The following is a 19,630-nucleotide window of genomic DNA, read 5'->3' on the forward strand; positions in this document are numbered from 1 at the left end:
GGCATTAGGAACCAGAGGATCTGCATGAATGAACATTTGAACTTGGAATGAGCTTCCCCGGGCTCTCCCGTTACACATGCTTCTGGAAAACAACTGTCTCCTGGTGGATTGCTAAAGGATCCTTTCTGTCAGGAGCTTTTCATTCTGCCTACAACTCCCTTCTTGGTCCCCTTTAGGAGGAAAGAAGTTGTGGGTCTGGGTTATTGCCTCTTGGAGCCCATAGAGCAAATGTTCTTGAATCCAGCTATCCCTTTTCCCCTCTAGGTAGTCAATACCCTGTGTGGAAACATGGACACCATTGGGCCTGTTGGTTTGCAGCCTGGAGAAAGAGCCTCAAGCTGCCCACCGGAGGGCTTGCCAAGGCCCTCGGATAGCTTAGAACTGGTAAGCCTAGCACTGGGTTCCACTTCTGTGCTTATTTGAGACCATCACAGGTATGATGACTAGAGGAATGGGTTGCTGGGCTCACACACTGTTCGCAGTTTGCGGAACTGTTAATCTCCAATATCTTTTCTTTGAGATTCCAAATAACTGCAAGGTGTAGATTGGCCTCTGAGGGAGGAGCACTTAGAGATGAAAACGTAAGCGTTTGTACCGAAGGTTGTCAACTTTAAATGTGCCACTTCTGCCAGCGGTTACACAGATGCTCTACCTGCTCTACAAGGGTTAGCATCTGGAATGGGCCCTCCCCATTGTCTTTAAAGTAAAGCACGGGGCTCCCTTGTAAAATGCTTACACTGTCACTATCTTACACTTTTGCAGACTTACCTACCACAAATAAAATGCTTACACTCTCACTATCTTACACTTTTGCAGACTTACCTACCACAAATAAAATGCTTACACTTTCACTATCTTACACTTTTGCACACTTACCTACCACAAATAAAATGCTTACACTTTCACTATCTTACACTTTTGCAGACTTACCTACCACAAAAAGAGAAGGAAAAAACCCTGACAGAATTGAAACTTTCAAAAATTAACTTTGTAACCCCTTTCATGACTCAGACATCCTTTCGGCTGCATTCCATCCTTTCTTATAATCTGGTATTACCGTTTCTTAGCCCTCATTCTAAATGTTATACTACACACACACACCGTGCACACACACACACACACACACACACACACGCGCGCGCGCGCACACACACACACGCGCGCGCGCGCGCACACACACATACACACATACACACACGTGCGCACGCACATACACACGCGCACACACACACACTACAGACAAGGAGCTGAGCCCTTCAGTGAGTGGCGTCTCTCCAGTCTCTCTCTGGCACGGTTTCCTCACAGGGTCACTGTGGTTAGGCACCAGAGGTGACTAAGTGCTGAATTGGTTTCCTTAGAAGTCAGTCTCTCTCTCCTTCCTTCTGTCCCTCCCTTCTTCCCCATCTCTCTCCCCTATCTCTTCCTCCTTCTCTCCTTTATCTTTCTTTTCTTCTGTCTTGGTCTTGTTTTGTTTTGGTGGTATGAGTATTGAATCCAGGGCTTGGCCACTACCACATCTCCAGCCTTTCCCTTCATCTTGACTAGTATTCAGAAGTCTTCACCTACCACACCCGGGAGCAGAGAATGCTTATGTAAACCATTTCATAACTCTTGGTCTCCATTTCCTCATCAGGAAAGCATAGGAAAATAACTTGAATTATTTGTTCTCCTCAAATTAAAAAAAAAAAAAAAAAAAGCCTCGTGGGAATGAAGGAACTGCGTAGAGGCCATGCCCACCAAAGCGGCCTTGGAGCACCCCGTCTGTGTCCTGTAGTTTCCACCTCGTTTGTTCTCCACCTGCGGTGGCTTCATTGTCACTGAATTTCACACATGCACACACCCCTTTTCCTTTGTGCAACCTGTGCCTCAGACCCTGCTGTAAGAGTTTCCTCCATGTTCTGCCCATAGCTGGGCCCCAGAAATGAGCAATGACTACCAACCCAGGGCTTGTCCCGGGTATCACATCCCTTCTCACCGCCTACACCTTCCTCCTGAGACCTCGCTCAGGTCCCACATCTGCTGTATTGGCTTTGCTGTATGAACCTGCAGTTTGACAAATTCTCTATGGCTTTGCTTGGCTTCACAGGGTTACCAAATGCTCTATAGCCAGGGACCCCACTCAACACTCCTGGCCTCACTTCAGGCTCTTTCTAGAGCCGTAGTTTGAGGGAAACAATCATGTCATCAGTGTCTAGCCACATCTTCTAGTCCCTTGCCAGACCTTCACAGAGGTCTCTTTGTTACCACCCGAGGGTGCAGAGTCAAGCCCTCTGGGATAATTGTGCCCCATGCACTGAAGAGAGTCCTTACTTCACTGAACATGTGTGTCACACTGTTCTGGCAGTGGTTTTAGCCCCTCACAGCATCCTTGCTGTCCTATTACTGTTCTGCTCGATAGAAGAGGCCATTCACTCAAACAGGTGTCAGAGCCAAACTGACTGCTACAGCAAACTCGTTAGAAACAGTTGCCATGGAGACCATATTGGACTCCACACCCTCTCCAGCCCTTTCTTCTCACTCTCCTGAATGAGGCCCAGACCGCCATGACTTTCCTGGGACCACGGAGCCACAGAGGGCCGAGTGGGGACTGAGGTTCTCTCTTGCTCTTTTTGTCTGGATTTCTATCCTGTTTTGTTCTTCTCGGGGGAGGTGCTAGGTTTTTTCCAAGCTTCCCATTGATAATGGCAACATTTTTGAAGTCAGATCAACCTGGGTTCACAATCCACCCTTCCCCTTCAGAGCGTCATGGGCTAGGCAGATGGCTGCTCTCTGAGCCTTAGCTTCCTCATTTTTAAAGCAGAAACAATCGCTCCCAGTGTGCACGGCGTCTGGAAGCATCTGTCCCAGTGTGAACATATAGCAGGATGCCTCGGACTCCAGTTAGGGTGATCTGCCCCCTCAGAAAGCTGCCCCCCTTCATAAAGAGGGTAGCATTGAGGCCTCACGTCCCATCCTCACCCCTACTCTATAGAGCAGGGGTTCTCACCTTCCTGATGCAGCCACCCTTTAACACAGTTCCGTATGTTTTGGTGACTCCAACCATAAAAGCATTTTCATTGCTACTTTGTAACTGTAGTTTTGCTACTATTATGAACCACAATGTAATCATCTGTTTTCTAATGGTCTTCCGAGATACCAGTAAAGAGCTGGTTTGACTCTCAAAGGGGTCTCAACCCACAGGTTGAGGACCACTGCCTTGGAGGGCCTTTGGTCTCCAGGTGCTTCTCAGATTTGTATCCAGTTTGGGGCAATTGATCTTCAGAATAGAATTCCTGTGTCACAGGAGGTGGGGCCTTGGGCAAAAATCTAATAAAGCTGGAGCTCCTGAGCTGTGACCCTCCAACAAATCGGGCTTCTTTGGGTGATCAGGAGGGTTGATCATCCCAGGGAAATTTCCATGCAGAGCTGAGTTCTGTGATCTACCTATTTCTTAAGCTTCTAGTACGGCGAGAACCCAGGATATCACATCTTTTATCTCATCCTGTCAGCCTTTCCATCAAGCTCTGATCCCACAAACACCCCCAAACCCACCCCCGTGCTCAGGGGAAGATCTCATTATTGTCCCTCAGAGAATCAGATGGTGGATTCTCTTCCTTTGTTTAGGTCACCACTTGTAAAGCCTCCCTTACTCCTATCTAAGGATGTGATGGCTCCAGTCACACATTTCTGATCCTGCCTCTCCATTTTCAGTGGCCACCATCAGTGCCAGAACCATATTGTATGCTGCCTCTGTCTTCCACAAAGGAATCAGAAGAGCTCAGCAGGAACCAGACTTGTTTAGCTGTGTGGCAGGGCAGGGTTTGGAATGGCGCTAGGTGTTTGGCAGGGCTTAGTTGACCTGTTGGGAAGAATGGCCAACTGAGGGAAAGGCCACCTCCTGCTCTGCTCTGTGCTTATCCCTGTGCTGGGCTTGTTCAGGCTCTGGAGTCCGAGAGAGGGTTGAGGGAGGTAAGAATTAGGGTGTGAATTTTGTTTATTACAAAGACAGTTACGGAGCTCTGGTTCTGGAGATCGGGGAAGCAATTAATAGCAGCTGGAGAGAGGCTTCACCAAACCACACATTTCAAAAGCTAGATGGTCAGGGTGGAGGATGTAGGCACTGAGAAGCAGTCACTAGGGAATGGAACACAGAGGGAGGTGGCTTCTCTTCCTGGGACCCTGCAGAGGATGCAGGAGCTTGGGGTAGGCAGCAAGGAGGGGGACTAGAAGACCAGAGAGGATCTGGGAGAGCAGCGCAGGGTGCTAGCCAGCCCTGGAAAGCAGAGGGCCTAAGAAGGCAGGGGTGAGTCCGGCAGGACAGCGCTCTGCCAGGTGAAGTGGGAGTGACTCCTCCCACATGTCGGCTTGCTTCTTCTTAGGTACAGCAATGCTTGCAGCAATTCAAAGTGACAAAGGCGCAGCTGCAGCACATCCAAGCCAGTCTCCTGTGCTCCATGGAGCAGGCGCTGAAGGGACAGGACAGTCCTGCCCCCTCTGTCCGCATGCTGCCCACATATGTGGGGTCCACGCCGCATGGCACTGGTGGGTAGCACAGGCTAGGACGGGTGGCCCGGCATGGAGAATGTGTTCTGATCTGGGGAGAGGGGACGTTCCTTATCTCTGTCCGCCATCGCTAAGGCCCCTTTTACTGAACTTCTTGGACTTTGGAAGTTTTCCTGGGAGGCAGGCAGCTCTGACGCTGCCCACGCAACGGCATGTCTTTATGATCTCTAGAGCAGGGAGAGCTCCTGGTGCTGGAGCTTGGGGCTACAGGAGCCTCACTACGCGTGTTGTGGGTGACACTGACGGGCACCAAAGAGCGTAGTGTGGAGCCTAAGAGCCAGGAATTTGTGATCCCTCAAGAGGTGACACTAGGTGCTGGCCAGCAGGTGAGTAGTCACTGCATGGGGGGGGGGGGCTTGAGCCCGCTGGGTGGGTGGGGCGCAGGTGCTCAGAGCTAAGGCGTTCGTGTTGTTCCCATAGCTCTTTGACTTTGCTGCCCGCTGCCTGTCTGAATTCCTGGATGCACACCCCACGGAGAATCAGGGTCTGAAGCTTGGGTTCAATTTCTCTTTCCCTTGTCACCAGACGGGCTTGGACAGGGTGAGCGGGGGGGGGGGGGGGGAGACACGTGGGGCCCGTGAGTGGGAAGAGACTGCAGCTCGTGTGAAGGCCACGAGGGAAAAAAACAGCCCTGCTTTTCTGCCCCCCCCCCCAGGGCACCCTCATTTCCTGGACAAAAGGCTTTAGGTGCAGTGGTGTGGAAGGCCAGGATGTGGTCCAGCTGCTAAGAGAGGCCATTCAGAGGCAGGGGGTAAGTGAGGGTCAGGGTGATGGAGAGCTGCTCCTGCTGGGCTGGGCTGGGCAGGGCAGCTGTAGGTTATGCCTGTGTTTCTGCTTTCGCTTCCTACGCACAGCCTTTATCCAGTTTGACCCTGGGGTTAATGTTGCTGCCATAGCAATCAATGAGACAGAGGTTAAGAAAGGCTCAAATAAGATGACCCTGCCCTGGGGGAGGGGCCTGTGAAAGGAAATGAAAACCCTACGACCAGCCCTCAAGATCCTCACATTCTAGAAGGCCAAGTGTTCTAATAGAAGATTGCCCCGTGTTCAGATAACTGGTGGCAGCAGAGGGCGCAGGGAAGGAGCAGGTTGTCTTTTGCGTGAGCTTGGGGAGATGAGCTAACGTGAGAGTCCTAATCTCAATACTCTAGAAGCTCCAGTCCTTTCAGGCTAACCCCAGGCACTGATTAGAAGTCAGGTCAGAAGGTATAGTTCAGAATGCCAGGCCAGGGTGTGGGTGAGGCAAGCGTGGCTCAGTCAGACTTCAAGGAGGCACCCAGCTGTGGGACCCTCTTCCTGGTCCTGTGGGTAGGAGCCTGCGTGACCCTGGGAGCCTGAGTTGGGGGAGGGGATGGGAGGAGAACCCACAACACAACATGGGGCATGCAGGCATTTCATGGACCCTGGGTATCTCCTCTAAAGCCTTGGCCCTCCGGCCACCCAGGCTGGCCCCGACTCCCTGTTCTCTTCCACCGTCAGACCCACAGTATTGACGTGGTAGCCATGGTGAATGACACAGTGGGCACCATGATGGGCTGTGAGCTGGGCACCAGGCCGTGTGAAGTTGGGCTTATTGTAGGTGAGCCATGGGCCATGTGTGAAGGGTGGCAGCTGCTCGGTGGGTGGCCTCTGATGGGGTCTTCCTTTCCAGACACCGGTACCAATGCATGCTACATGGAGGAGGCGCGGCATGTGAAAGTTCTGGACGAGGACCGTGGCCGCACCTGTGTTAGCATCGAGTGGGGTTCCTTCTATGATGCTCAGGCCCTCGGGCCAGTACTGACCACCTTTGACCACACCCTGGACCGCGACTCCCTAATTCCTGGTGCTCAGAGGTGGTGGCCTGTTGTTGTCCCCAACTCTGCTCTAGGCGTTGCCATGTTCTAACCTACCTCTTCCCGTCCTTCCGAGGGTCTGCAGCTTGTCCCTGGGGGTCCCAGGTCAGACTCAGGGAAGAAAAGCCTCAGAGTACTAGAACCCAGTTTTCAGTCCTGGATCGGTCTAGTCAGCCTTGGCTGGTTTGGGGTTGGGGGTTGGGGACAGCTGAGAGAGATACCCCTGCTCTCCTGGGTGCTGCTGCCTTCCTAGGAGCATCCCCCCCAAATATGACCCAAAGGATCTCTTGTCCTCTGGGAGGTTATTTGTTTCTGGAACCTTAAACAGCTATTCCTCTTTGAGGGCTTACAAAGGGCTTTGTCCATTTCCGCTGTAGGTTCGAGAAGATGATTGGGGGCTTGTACTTGGGTGAGCTGGTGCGGCTGGTGTTGGTCCACTTGGCCCAACATGGGGTCCTGTTTGGTGGCTGCACCTCTCCCGCCTTGCTGAGTCAAGGCAGCATCCTCCTGGAGCACGTGGCTGAAATAGAGAAGTAAGTAAGGGAGGCTGGCCCCTTAGACAAGGGACGGGGGAATCTGCTTGGAAGAGGATGAGGTACTCTCTCCCCAAGGTAGCCGTGGGGCTTGGCAGGATGGGCAGCTCCTAGGTTGCCTTTGCCCCATATCGTGTCTTCCTCTCCTCCCTGCAGTGCCACTTCAGGGACAGCCCGTACCCACACAATCCTGCAGGACTTGGGTCTGAGCCCTCGGGCCTCAGATGCTGAGCTTGTAAAGCATGTATGTGCGGCTGTGTGCACACGGGCTGCCCAGCTCTGTGCTGCTGCCCTGGCTGCCCTCCTATCCCGCCTCCAGCACAGCAGGGAGCAGCAGACACTGCATGTGGCTGTGGCCACCGGAGGGCGAGTGTTTGAACGACACCCCAGGTATTGTGAGAACAAGATCCTCTGCGAGCAGGTGGCATAATGTATGCTTTTATGATATATACCCGGAGGGCATGCTGGTATCATGTGTGCAAGCTGGTGGATGTGAATGGCAGAGTGAGAGTTGGACTGGGCTGTGGGAGGCCAGGAGGCATGTAGGGAGAGAAAAATGTTTCTTTTTCGTGTGTGCCAGAGAGAGGGGCGCCGAGGGCAGTGGATGTATGATTGGTGCCAAGGAACAGGTTTAGGACTGAATTTATTTAAAATGATAAGACCTGGGGCTCCAGCTTGCCAGGGTCTAGGATTCAGATGCCAAACTGAGTGCGCCTGATGTGTTTATATAGGTTCCTCCGTGCTCTAAAGGAGATGGTTATGCTCTTGGTCCCAGAATGTGACGTATCCTTCATCCCCTCTGTGGATGGTGGTGGCCGGGGTGTGGCAATGGTGACAGCTGTGGCTGCCCGAATGGCTGCCCACAGGCACATCCTGGAGGAGACTTTGGCACCATTTCAGCTGGACTTTGAGCAGCTGACCGCGGTGCAGGCACAGATGCGGGAAGCCATGGTCAGGGGCCTTGCAGGAGAGGCCTCTTCCCTCCGCATGCTGCCCACGTATGTGCGAGCCACACCTGATGGCAGTGGTGAGTACCTTGCCTGGGCAGAGATCTGGGATGTGGGCTCCTGGGAGTCGACAGTGTGTGCTAGGACAGGTGCCATTTCCCTGCTAGTACTTACTGAGGGTCTCTGTCCCACAGAGCGAGGCGATTTCCTGGCCTTGGACCTAGGGGGCACCAACTTCCGGGTCCTGTTGGTACGTGTGGCCGAGGGCAGTGTGCAGATCACCAACCAGGTCTACTCTATCCCTGAGTGTGTGACTCAGGGCTCTGGACAGCAGGTACTCACAGTTCGGATCCTAGTGTCAGGGGTGGAGAAGGTGGGGGAGTCCGCCCCCTGACATGCTCCGCCCTGCAGCTCTTTGATCACATTGTGGACTGCATCCTGGATTTCCAGCAAAAGCAGGGCCTGAGTGGACAGAGCCTACCCCTGGGATTCACCTTCTCTTTTCCATGCAAGCAGCTTGGTCTGGACCAGGTAAGGGAGCTAAGAAGTGATTCCCAAGGGTCTGTAGCTCACACGTCCTTAGAACATGAGCAGGAGGCCAAGGAAGGCGATAAGGGGAGCAGCCCTGCTGAGCTGGGACTGTGTACGGCCCGGGCTTCCTGCAAAGACGTGTGCCCGCGGTTAGGGTGAGAGGCATTCAGAACAGTACTGGCCTAGGTTGATGCTGACCAGAAGATACGTCCTAGTTCAGCCTTACCTCTGGTGTTCTGCCATGCTCCTGGTGTCTGTCAACCACGCCTCTGGTGTTCTGTCTTGCCTCTGCTCTCTTCCTTCAGGAAGCAGCATTTGTTCTTTTCTCCAGAAGAGGCTTGAGGTCACACGTTTCTTTGCTTGTTTCCTTCCCAGCTTGGCACATTGCCGAGTGACAGTCATAGGTCAAAAACACACCCAAGACACATCATATTCTTCAACCTGTGTATCAGACGTCTCAATGCCCACCTCAGAAATCTGGCATAGGAATAGCTAGTCTTGGGCCTCTTGTCCAAGCTCCCAGGAAACTCAGCATCTCCAGTTTCTGTTTGGAAGCGTTTCGCGCTGAGCAGCCTGCTGCCCCTGGGGACCTCTGCCATGTCCTCAGTTGTCTTAAGTCCACCACAGTCTTTATCTGCCTACACGCACAGTTGTTCCTGTTTTGACTTCTATGAAGCATAGCTGTTTTCTCGGCTGTCTTGTACACCATGCTCTTACTCCATGGTCTGGATGGTGCAGCTGCCTAGTTTCTCCTTTAGTATGGCTCCGGGCCAAGCATGTTCGCTTCCTTGAGCTGTTCTCCACAAGATATGGGAAGTGTGTATCCGTGTGTAAATTTGGGCATGCAAAAAGTGTGGCCTAATGGATTTTTTAAAATAACTGAATATTAGCTTATGTGTTGAGCCCACGTTCTTGCTAGGGATAGTTCAGTAGTTGGACACTTGTATGTGGGAGATCCTACACAGTCATTTTTTTTTTCCTTTGACAGCTGTGGCTAACTCCTACCCTCCTACCCTTTCCCTCAGACATACACAAACAGCACACCATTTTCCAGGTACAGTTCTGCCCCTGGTTACTAAGTCTCCTTGCTCATGAGAGACTTGCCTGTCTCACCCTCCTCCTACCCTGCCCAGGTGGCTGGCTTTTCAACTCACCCTTTGCTTTTTTCTGGAACAACTGATGGCTGTGCCTAACTCTGAGTATTCCTTCCTTCAAAATGACTCTTGGAATTCTTCTTTGAAAAGATGGATTTGCTGATATTTGAGTCTCTAAAGTTTCTCCATCCTCTTTCCTACATGCAGCAATCATTCTACCAGCTCTGTTCATTCCTAGCCCAATTCCAAAGGACCATTCCTTCTGGGCAAGCATTTTAAAACAACCAGGCCTCAGACCACCTGAGCATTCTGCAGCTAATAATGGAAGACATAGGTCAAACCATTATTAATAGGTTTCTTCACACTGAAAGTTTCCTAGGGAGTTGAGGGGTGAGAAAGCAAGCCCTTCAACCATAGGGCAAGGAATCCTGCACGGGAAGGGTGGAAACTGTACACTTCTGGTGGGTACAGGGTTTGTGAGGCACAATAACAGTCTTGTCTGCTTGATCCTATCTCAGGGCATCCTCCTGAACTGGACTAAGGGGTTCAATGCATCAGGCTGTGAGGGCCAAGACGTGGTGTGTCTATTACGGGAAGCCATTAGGCGCAGAAAGGTAGGAGCCTAACTCCAGGGGTGCTTTGGGGGCTGGGAGGGGAGCAAAGTATCATTTGCTTCCTTGAGGGGAGCAAAGGGGCCCTCTACAATAGAGACCTCTGAGTCCAGTGCTGGTTGCCATGACAACTATGTTGCCCAGCAACTAGCAGCATCCTTTTGTATGCAGGCAGTGGAGCTGAATGTGGTTGCCATTGTCAATGACACGGTGGGGACCATGATGTCCTGTGGCTATGATGATCCCCATTGTGAGATGGGCCTCATTGTCGGTAAGGAGGGTCTTGCCCTTTGTGCTCCAATGCCAGATAATTCATTGCCTTCTGTTGATTCCTTAGGCTGGACATTTCTCTGACCCTGGGGACATGTGATTATTTCTGTGTGACCCAACAGTTCTGGGCCATTGGACCTAGCTAGGAGTCTGGGACCAGGGTACCTCATTCTAGTTAGCTACTGGTTGAGTCATTAGATCTTTCAAAGCCTCAGTTTACCCATTTGGTAAATGAATCTCTGCTAGACTGGCTTTGCTGCTCCCCCCCCCCCCGTATGACCTTGGGTAACTCACTAGAGTCTTCATCTTAAGGTACAGATAATGACAAGAGGTTAAGGGAATAGAATGAGAAGGAAGGGACCTGGCATAGTATAGTGTGCCTGGCTCATGGTGCATACTTGTTCAGCACTGGGGAGAGATGGCAGGCTGGTGACTTGTGAGGGTCTTCAGATAGTGAAGTGTCTAAGACACAGGCAAACTCTTACCCTGGGGCTATCTGGCATCTGGATAAAGGGCTGGGAGGACGCATAAAAGAAGAGGGACTCTATTTCCTCAGAACAGAGCACCTGGAGGGGATTAAGCCCAGGACAGCCTGTGGCACCTACAGCTGACTGACTCCACACCCTAGGGCAGACAGGCTAAGATCAGAAAGGGACCAGTTCTGAACACGTGGGAGACAGGGCTCTAAAGGAGAGCCTTAGGCAGGGGAGGAAGGCTCTCAGGCCCCTGAGCACAAGGATGTTGTGGCCTCTCATGGGCAGGGAGGTGCTTAGGAGACGTGGCACTATCAAGGGGCCCACAGCTTGGAGTTGGAAACCTGTAGAGCAGTGGTTCTCACCTGTGACCCTTTAAACAGTTCCTTGTGTTGTGACCCGCAACCATAAGATTCACTGCTACATCATGACTGTAATTTTGCTAGTTATTAATCATAACGTAAATATCTGTGTTTTCTGATGGCTTTCGGTGGCCCCCGTGAAAGGGCTGTTTGAGTCCCAAAGGGGTCGTGACCTACAGGTTGAGAACCACTGGTACAGACAAAGGGAACGCCTTTCCCTGTCTGTTTCTCAAATATTACTTTCAGCCAACTCCGTGTCCCAGGGCTCCCACAATGCTTTTTTGTTTCTGTTAGACCCCGTGGAAGTACTATCAGAGCAAGCCATTCACTGTCTAACTTCTGGCCAGGCGGCGGGGTCTCTGTCAGCTCCTGGCCCACTCCAGTCAGATTAAAGGCACTCTAGGGTCAGGAGACTGTAGCTTCTCACCAGCAAGAGAGTGGAGCCACACATCTCTGTCTCCCCAGGGAGACAGGGTTGACGGCAGCACAGGGGAGCTTTTGGATAGCAGGGGAGACAGGCTAATGCCGGTACTGGTAGGGGCACAGAGGAAGCGGAAGCTCTGAGGTTTTGGTACAGACGAGGTCTACTACATCAGAAATGTCAGAAAGGGAGACCAGGGCCAGGGACTGGCTTTGAATGTTCGGAGGTAGAAATGTAAGGAGCCTACATTCTGGTGTTTGGCGTGGGTTGAGGAGGAGTTTAGGCAGGGGAGGAAGGCTCTCAATCACCCGCCCCTTGACCCTGGCCTGCCTGCAGGTACCGGCACCAATGCTTGCTATATGGAAGAGCTCCGGAACGTGGCAGGCGTGGCCGGGGACTCGGGCCACATGTGCATCAATATGGAGTGGGGTGCCTTTGGGGATGATGGCTCACTGGGCATGCTCAGCACCTGCTTTGACGCTAGTGTGGACCAGGCATCCATCAATCCTGGCAAACAGAGGTACGACGGAGGCCCAGGCAGTGTTGGTGAGCAAAGCTGATGGGCCTCTACTTCACGTGGACACGCATGCGCCTCCGTACAGGTTTGAGAAGATGATCAGCGGTATGTACCTGGGTGAGATCGTCCGTCACATCCTCCTGCATTTAACAAGCCTTGGAGTTCTCTTCCGGGGCCAGAAGACTCAGAGCCTTCAGACCAGGGACATCTTCAAGACCAAGTTTCTCTCAGAGATCGAGAGGTGCCTGCACTGCAAGGCAGCCGGTCATTGTGGGGGGATGCTGGATGCTGCTGATGGCGGAGGGAACCTCTCGAGGATTAAGTGGGAGAAACCCTGAGAGAGGGAACTAACGCCAGGTGGCCTTACTATTCTGTGTTGTCTCTTTCTGGCTTCAGTGACAGCCTGGCCCTGCGTCAGGTCCGAGCCATCCTGGAGGACCTGGGGTTGACTCTGACCTCAGATGATGCCCTGATGGTCCTAGAGGTGTGCCAGGCCGTGTCTCGGAGGGCCGCCCAACTCTGTGGAGCCGGCGTGGCTGCTGTAGTAGAAAAGATACGGGAGAACCGGGGCCTGCAGGAGCTGTCGGTGTCTGTGGGAGTAGATGGGACACTCTACAAACTCCACCCTCAGTAAGTCTGGGTACGTGGGTCAGGTAGGGAGACATGGCCAGGTGGGCTGAGCTAGCCTGGGCTCAACTCAGCCCGTTGTCCTCACAGCTTCTCCAGGCTGGTGTCAGCTACAGTTCGGAAGCTAGCCCCTCACTGCACGGTCACCTTTTTGCAATCAGAAGATGGGTCTGGCAAAGGTGCAGCCCTGGTCACTGCTGTTGCTTGTCGCCTTGCCCAGATGGCCCATGTCTGAAGGAATCTCCAAGGATGATGGGCTCTCACCGGACTAAGGCCTCAGCCTATCTTGGCTCAGCAGGCCCAGCCACCCGGAACTCCCAAAGAAGCCACGTGTGGCCCCCCTTACAACCAGCTATCCATAGCCAATGGCTTTCTGAGAGAAGTCACACTCTGGTTAGCAATATATATATATAATTTATTTACATTCACGTCCGCTAAAATCCCTACGTGCCCCGGCAGCCGGGCAAGGCTGTGTACATAAGGCCAAGTGTAAGTGCATGAAAGCACTTAAGACAGAGTCAGGACACAAGCTTCACACAACAGGCCCCACACAGGGGCGCTGGGCAGCCCCAGGAATGGGCGCCACGGCACACACACTTGCCATTGTACAGCCCGGGACTCCCATTGCATATTCACACGCCCCGCTGGGCAGGGCACCTGGAGGCTGGGGGCAGGGGCAGGGTCAGGGGGGAGCCTTCGGGTGTCCCTGGGTGGGTGGGGGGAAAAGGGCAACATGTGAGAGGCAGATGTGTGCCGACACCGGGTGTGAGACGCGAGCAGCCTCCAGGTGCACAGCGTGAGATGTGTGTGGTGGGGGAGGGTCCTGCGTGACCTGGAGAGGGGTGTGTGTGACATGAGCACACGGGGCATGCACGGACACATGCCTGTGTGGTGACCGTGTGCCTGAATCCAAGGGCCAGCCCCTGTCCGGCTGGGGCCCTCAGTCCCCCAGGCTTGAAGCCAGGCCCCGCAAATGTACCCCTACCCAGCAGGCACAGAAATGTTTGCATAAGGCCCACCTCAGGCAGGAGCTCTGGGGGCCGTGTCCCAAGCCCAGCATGTATGCACATGCTGTGTGTATGCGGGGCCCCTGGCAAGGGACAGGAGGAGAGGTAGCATCACACGCATATACACGCATACACACAGATGGGCTGGGCTCAGCCCAGGCTCCAGGCACTGTCCACTCTGGGCCCTGAGAGCAGGGCAGAGTGAGAGCAGGCGGCTATACCAACCTGGCCAGGCAGGCCATGGAGGGATGGGATTTGGGCAGGGTCTGAAGGGCCAGCGTTAAGGGACAACTTCAGCCAGGAGGGGGCCTGTCCAAGCAGTTCTCCCCGGTGTGGGGGCAGGGCCCCTGTCTGGCTTTTGCCTGTCCCTGGCAGGTACCAAAGCTGGTGGCAATGTAGGCATTACCGGCCTGGCCAGTCTCAGCACTCGGCCTCTGACACTGTGAAGAGGCCAGCGTCTGGCTGGCCCAGGCCGGCCACGGCTGCTGCCAGCTGGCCGAGGTTGCCATTGGGGAAGTGCCGGGCCTCCCAAAGGTTGAGGATCATGGCCGTAGGGCTGGGCTTGGAGGCAAAGAAGCTAAGATGGCTGCAAAGAAGGAACAGTCTCTGTCAGAGGTCCGGCCCCACTGCAGGCTGCCCCGTCACGCCCCAAATCTAACCAAAGGTGGGTGACACCCCTCAACCGCCGTGGCCACTGGAGGTTGTGGCGGGCCCTGTGGGCCTCGGTCTACCCCTCCTGCCCTACCAGTCCCCACTCTGCCTATCTCCACCCACCTGTCCAGGTGAAGTTTCTGGGCTAGAGTCCGCCAGTCGGCACCCCGGCTGCAGGGTGGGTCCAGGCTGGTAATGATCTTTTGCCGAATGAGGAAGGGGATCTTGAAGGCACTGGGACCCACCAGGGCTGGGACCCCCCCTTCACTCTCCAGAGCCAGCAATTCCGCAAACCTCGTGTCCTGGGTTGTGTGAGGTATGCAATAGGCGCCAGTCAGAGCTCAGCCCACTGCTGCTCCCGCTGGGGGGTTTCCAGACCACCCCAGACAGTGGGGGCAGCAGGCACTGGGTGGCCTCTCCCTTATGCACGGGGCCTGCTCTAAAGAGGGTCTCGGATGCTGCCTGGCCAAACTCACAGTGAGCGGTAGAGGAAGCAGCTTGTGCCGTCCGCCACCCCCCAGGGCCAGGGCCATTGCTCACACTCTGCCCTTACCTCACGACATGCCTCAACTCCGTTCCTGCTGCCCTTCCCCACCCCACTGTGTGCCAAAGCCCTGCTTACCCTTTAGGGCCCAGGTAAAGTCCCTCTCTGGGGAAGCCTTCAGGGTCTTAGGCCAACCCTGCCTCCTCCTGCTCTGTACTGTTTGACCCCCTCTCCATACCCCACTAGCACAAGTCCCCAGCAACTTGGAAGGCGCTGGGGGAGTGGGTAGGGCTGGTGGCAGGTTGGCAGCCAGGCCCGGTGGCGAAGTGTTTCTGACGAGGGCGGGGCACTGGCAGTGGGAGTCCAGCATCTCTGCCCACCTTAGTGACGTTAAAGTTGATGATGAAACTCTGCCCGTCGCCCTCCACCTGCCACACCCACACCTTGCAGGCCAGGTCACTGGTGCTGGGGTTGATACGCTCCAAGGTGAAGGTACAGTGCAGATACTGCTGGGTGCCGTTCCAGATGTCATAGAAAGGAATCTCCTGTGGAGAGGGACAAAGAGGCGCCATCAAGTGTGCCCAGCACAGGACTGTGGTGCTCTGGCCATGGCACGGGCCTCACCTGGTAGCTGACCAGGAGCTTGCTCTTCCACAGGGAGCTGGGCACATCATGGACGGACAGGCGTAGGTTGTGGTAGCTGTCTTTGAAGTGCAGGACCCGAGGCTCCTGGATCAGCTGCCCCCCCAGCTGCTTCTCAAGCTGTGCCACCTCCTGCGGGGCCCAGAGGGTCAGCGAGGCCCAAGGGTGGGGGTAACCCTCTGCTCAGGGTGGGAGGTCAGCCCACGGGGCTGTGTGTGGAAGTACCTTGAGCGCATCACGGGTGTCATGCAGGCAGTACACACGGATGTTGTACTCGAGGGAAGTGCAGGCCACAGGAGCAAACAGCAGAAGCTTGAGGCGCTTGGTGGCAGCCACACTGAGGGCCTCTCCCACCAAGGCAAAGCGGCCGAGCTGCTCGGTGAAGACATAGCAGGCACCCGCCTCCAGCTGGCAGTAGTAGAGGTGTGAGGGTGACTCCTCACCAAGGTGTAGCACATCCTGTGTGTGTGGGATAATGGGTCAGGTCTTCACCTTAGGAGTCCCCGGAGCCATCGGGCCGGCCACCCTCAGCTCTAAGGAGTGGCCAGAGCTTAGGACCACATAGTTATGAAAGGCCAAGGTGGAAGGGATGGGAAGCCATGCTGTGTTTGGGGTGGGTGCCTCAGCTGCTGCTCCCTCCTTACCTCCCAACTGCCCTCACAGGACTGCTTTTTGAGGTGCAGGCTCCAGCTGTCAGGGCTGGGTTCTCCGCAGTGGTCCATGGCAAGGATGACAGGCCGTGTGAGCAGGACTCCTGGAGGCCCACAGCTAACGATGGGACTCAGCAGGGTCTGACAGCCAGCTAGGGGCAACCTCAAGTGGGGAAATACGGGTAGGGAGGGAAAGGCGTCAGTGGCCAGGTCCTATGAGGGTAGGGGATGAGCTTTGGGCAGGGCAGTTGGCACCCTAGGGACAGGAGCTGCAAAGCAGGGTGAGCATAAGTGTGCCGCATCCCTGTCCTCCCTCAGGCCAGGCCAGAAGAGGCACAGCAGAGCTTGTCATGTTCAGGGTGTGTGTGTGTGTGTGCATGTGTGTGTGTGCCTGTGTGTGTGTGTCTGTGTGTGCTTGTGTGTGTGTGCCTGTGTATGTGCATATGTGTGTGTGCCAATGTGTACATGCGTATGTGTGTGTGTGAATGTGCAGGGTGTGCCTGTGTGTGTGTCTATGTGTGCTTGTGTGTGTGTGCATATGTGTGTGTGCGCACGAGCGTGTGTGTGTGTGCGTGCGCGTGTATGTTCAAGTGATTCAGGACAGCAGGCGGGTGCCCTCCCAGCCCCCCACCACAGCAAGGCCCAGGCCCACACCTCACATCTTCTGGCTTGTGCAGTGTGAGGTAGATCTCGTAGATCTTTCCTCGGGGGATGGCATCTGGGGGAATGAGGAGGCTGATTCCTGTAACGGCAAAGGGCCAGGGCTTATTGCTACACATACTCAATGCCCTGTGAACTAGCCAGACCCATGACTGTCTCCTGTAGCCTGCCTTGTCTGGCGACAGAGGTGCTTCAAGGACTACCATACTGTCCCGCCCACATAGGCACAACTCTGAGTCAGGGAGACTCCAAGAACATCTGAGATAAAACAGCTAGGAAAGGGCATAATTAGGAAAGAAGGTACCGCGTACGCTGTCCGCACCTCCCTGTTATCCAAATGTTATTAATTGGATCGGGGCATTTTCTGCTTAAAACCTTCCCCATCTTTTAGGCCTGTCATTTGAGGCCTGTCACTGTCACTCTGCCCAATCCATGCTACATTCAGCAGTTCCCAAACACTGGCCCTGTGGCCATGCTCAAGCTCCTCCTCTACTAGTCCCGGCCCCTCTAAGAGCTGGTCACTTCCTGCCACTGCCTCCACCCTTGCAGGTGGTGATGGGTCTCTAACAGCCCTCAAGGACCAGCATCTACGGCCCAGATGTCCTCCCATTCCACTGCTGTGTCCTGCCCCACACGCTTTCAGGAGCGGTATCGCAGTGTGGGGAGGAGAGGAGTTTGGGGTGGATCCAGAAGGACAGAGCTGAGGAATTACAGAGAGTAGAGTGAGGCCCTGCTCCAAGGATAGGACCCCCAGATGCGAGGAACCTCTCAGCTCATACAGGAAAGGGGACATTCTGTGAATTTGTCCCTAAAGCAGATAGACGAAGCTCCAGGGTATGCTGGGCTGGACCACCAGGCTATATAAGGACACTACAGTCTGCCAATGCGCAGTGATGCTCCACGGGCTTATACGTCCCACTGACGCCACAGTCGCTAGGTCTGTGTAAGGGCACTCTATGATGTCCACCCATCTGTGTGCGACCATTAAATGATACGTGACTGTTTCACAGACAGCTGGAACCCAGAACAGGGAATCTATTGGCCACAGGCTAGCAAGTATTGCTTCCCTCACTAGCCTGTGCTGCTTCTAGAGCCCGGGGTCGCTACTGTTGGTGACAGCTGCAGACAGCCTGGCATGAATGCTGGCTATAGGGAGGTGCATGCACCTGTGCGCTCATCCAGAACGGAACACTCATGCTGGGCACCCAGAAAGCTGAGAGGAAAAAAGGGTGCTAGCTCTCAGTCCAGCAAGGAGAGGGCCAAGTAGACCCCAGTAAGGCGTGCAGGGGAAACGGGCGGCCTCCCACACCGCCAGGGGCCACTGATTCTCATACCCTGTCCTGGCGGTGGGGGGGGAGGGGAGGTGCAGACAACAATGGCAGATGAGGCGGTAGATGGAGCTGCATGAGCAAGAGGCAGCATGGTATGTATGTTCAGGTGCCAAGGCTCTGCAGTGACTGTCACGTGTAGATGCACAAATAGGTAGAGTCAGCAGGCCAGCAGGGGTGGGTCACATCAGGGAGCCCTAGAAGGGGCTGAGTAGGGAGGGACGTAATGAACTGGGGATGAGGTGAGGGGAGGGATAGTCTGGGTGTGGTGAAGTATGGGTAAGACGGGAAGTCGAGGAGGCAGCCGCTGTTGGGAAGGGCGAGCACTCAGAACAGTGCCTGACTACAGTGAGGGGTGGCCAGGGGTGAGGGAGAAAGAGCAGGGACCGAGGTGTCCCCAGACTGTGCTAACTATGAGCTGGGGAAAGCCTGAGCGGATGCGGCCGTGGGAGAGGGTGGGAGATGACTGTTTTAGGCAGGAAGACTGAGGTGCCCAAGGGTGCTAAGGGCCGGGAGAGCTGGGGGCTGGGATGGCGGAGTGGGTGAGAGCACTTGGAGCTCTGAGGAATGCCAGAGATGGGCAAGGAGATCAGGAGCACATGGGGTCACCTCAAGAGAGGGAGCAGAGGATTCAAAGTGGGGGGGGGCTCAGCCTTATTAGTGGTTGCAGCCGATTTCTCCACAGACGGCCCAAGAGGGGTCAGGGACCCTGTCTGAGGCGCTTCTGCGGAGTGGCCGATAGGATCCAGGATGCAGTGGGGGCTCTAAGGGGTGCTCTGCTCTGGTGTCTGACATTTGCCATACTTCTGAGCCTGGGGCCCAACACGGAGCCCACCACATGTAAGGCTGAGTCTCTGACAAATTGACAGACGACCTTCAAGTCCACAGGCAGCAAGGATGCCCTTATCCACGGCACTGTAGCTGCATCCTTCCCTCAACTACCTCCCTTCTCGCTGGCAGACTCTGCCCTCCACAGAGGCTGGTGCACTCGGGAGGACCGTCGGCCCTGTTCTGGCCTTCTCTGGGAGGAAGAGGAGCCTAGTCTGAGCCCCTGTGCTCTCTGCGGAGCCCTGGGGTCCTACCTGTATTTGGGATCATCAATCGGCCCCCGAGGAAGTTGAAGGTCCCGTAGGCCATGTTGCTGGTGCCGCGGGGCAGGGAGCGAAAGTAGTTTTGGGTGGAGAGGCGGGAGACAAAGTCCTCTGCTTCAGAGGTGGATGAGCTGTGGTGCAGGGTATGGCGGCCACTACCCAGCGGGCTGAGCAGGTGACCATTGGAGAGCTGGAACTTGGGGCTGGGCCCATCCTGCCTGGGACATAGGCTGCCCTGGTAGGTTGTGGTAGTAGTGCTGAGGTCTGGTTGGATGGTGAGCAGATGGGGATTGTCTGTGGGATAGAGACAGACTCAGCTGGTGGCTCAGAGGGACTCCTCCCGACAGCCCCTGC

At 54.8% G+C, this 19,630-nt stretch overlaps 2 protein-coding genes across 2 annotated transcripts in view; one reads left to right on the forward strand and one right to left on the reverse strand.

Moving 5' to 3' along the window:
* The first annotated feature begins 268 nt into the window (after positions 1-268).
* On the forward strand, positions 269-13,191 carry Hk3 (hexokinase 3). Its single transcript, XM_051194242.1, has 18 exons — positions 269-384; positions 4,359-4,521; positions 4,714-4,868; positions 4,963-5,082; positions 5,198-5,293; positions 6,022-6,121; positions 6,194-6,377; positions 6,755-6,910; positions 7,067-7,300; positions 7,642-7,937; positions 8,052-8,191; positions 8,269-8,388; positions 10,001-10,096; positions 10,265-10,364; positions 11,956-12,139; positions 12,222-12,377; positions 12,533-12,766; positions 12,854-13,191. Exons 1-18 carry the CDS (start codon positions 289-291, stop codon positions 12,996-12,998), a joined length of 2,775 nt encoding a protein of 924 aa, XP_051050199.1. The 5' UTR covers positions 269-288; the 3' UTR covers positions 12,999-13,191.
* Positions 13,192-13,971: 780 nt separating this feature from the next.
* Unc5a (unc-5 netrin receptor A) overlaps positions 13,972-19,630 on the reverse strand; it is a 53,405-nt gene continuing 47,746 nt past the window's right edge. Inside the window, exons 9-16 of the mRNA XM_051194244.1 lie at positions 19,268-19,570; positions 16,852-16,939; positions 16,192-16,360; positions 15,773-16,006; positions 15,530-15,679; positions 15,286-15,450; positions 14,545-14,723; positions 13,972-14,356 (exon numbers count right to left, since the gene is read on the reverse strand). Coding sequence (XP_051050201.1) covers positions 14,191-14,356; positions 14,545-14,723; positions 15,286-15,450; positions 15,530-15,679; positions 15,773-16,006; positions 16,192-16,360; positions 16,852-16,939; positions 19,268-19,570 — 1,454 coding nt within the window. The 3' untranslated portion in view covers positions 13,972-14,190. The remainder of the gene's footprint in view (positions 14,357-14,544; positions 14,724-15,285; positions 15,451-15,529; positions 15,680-15,772; positions 16,007-16,191; positions 16,361-16,851; positions 16,940-19,267; positions 19,571-19,630) is intronic.

Source organism: Phodopus roborovskii, unplaced genomic scaffold, assembly GCF_943737965.1.
Source record: "Phodopus roborovskii unplaced genomic scaffold, PHOROB, whole genome shotgun sequence".
Classification (NCBI taxonomy): Eukaryota; Metazoa; Chordata; class Mammalia; order Rodentia; family Cricetidae; genus Phodopus; species Phodopus roborovskii.

Bases quoted from the DNA above. Each gene is read 5' to 3' on its own strand.
- Hk3 (XM_051194242.1), top strand. From the start codon at position 289: ATGGACACCATTGGGCCTGTTGGTTTGCAGCCTGGAGAAAGAGCCTCA. The intron at 7,938-8,051 runs GTGAGTACCTTG...TCTGTCCCACAG, and splicing joins AGCCACACCTGATGGCAGTG to AGCGAGGCGATTTCCTGGCC. The intron at 8,389-10,000 runs GTAAGGGAGCTA...ATCCTATCTCAG, and splicing joins AGCAGCTTGGTCTGGACCAG to GGCATCCTCCTGAACTGGAC.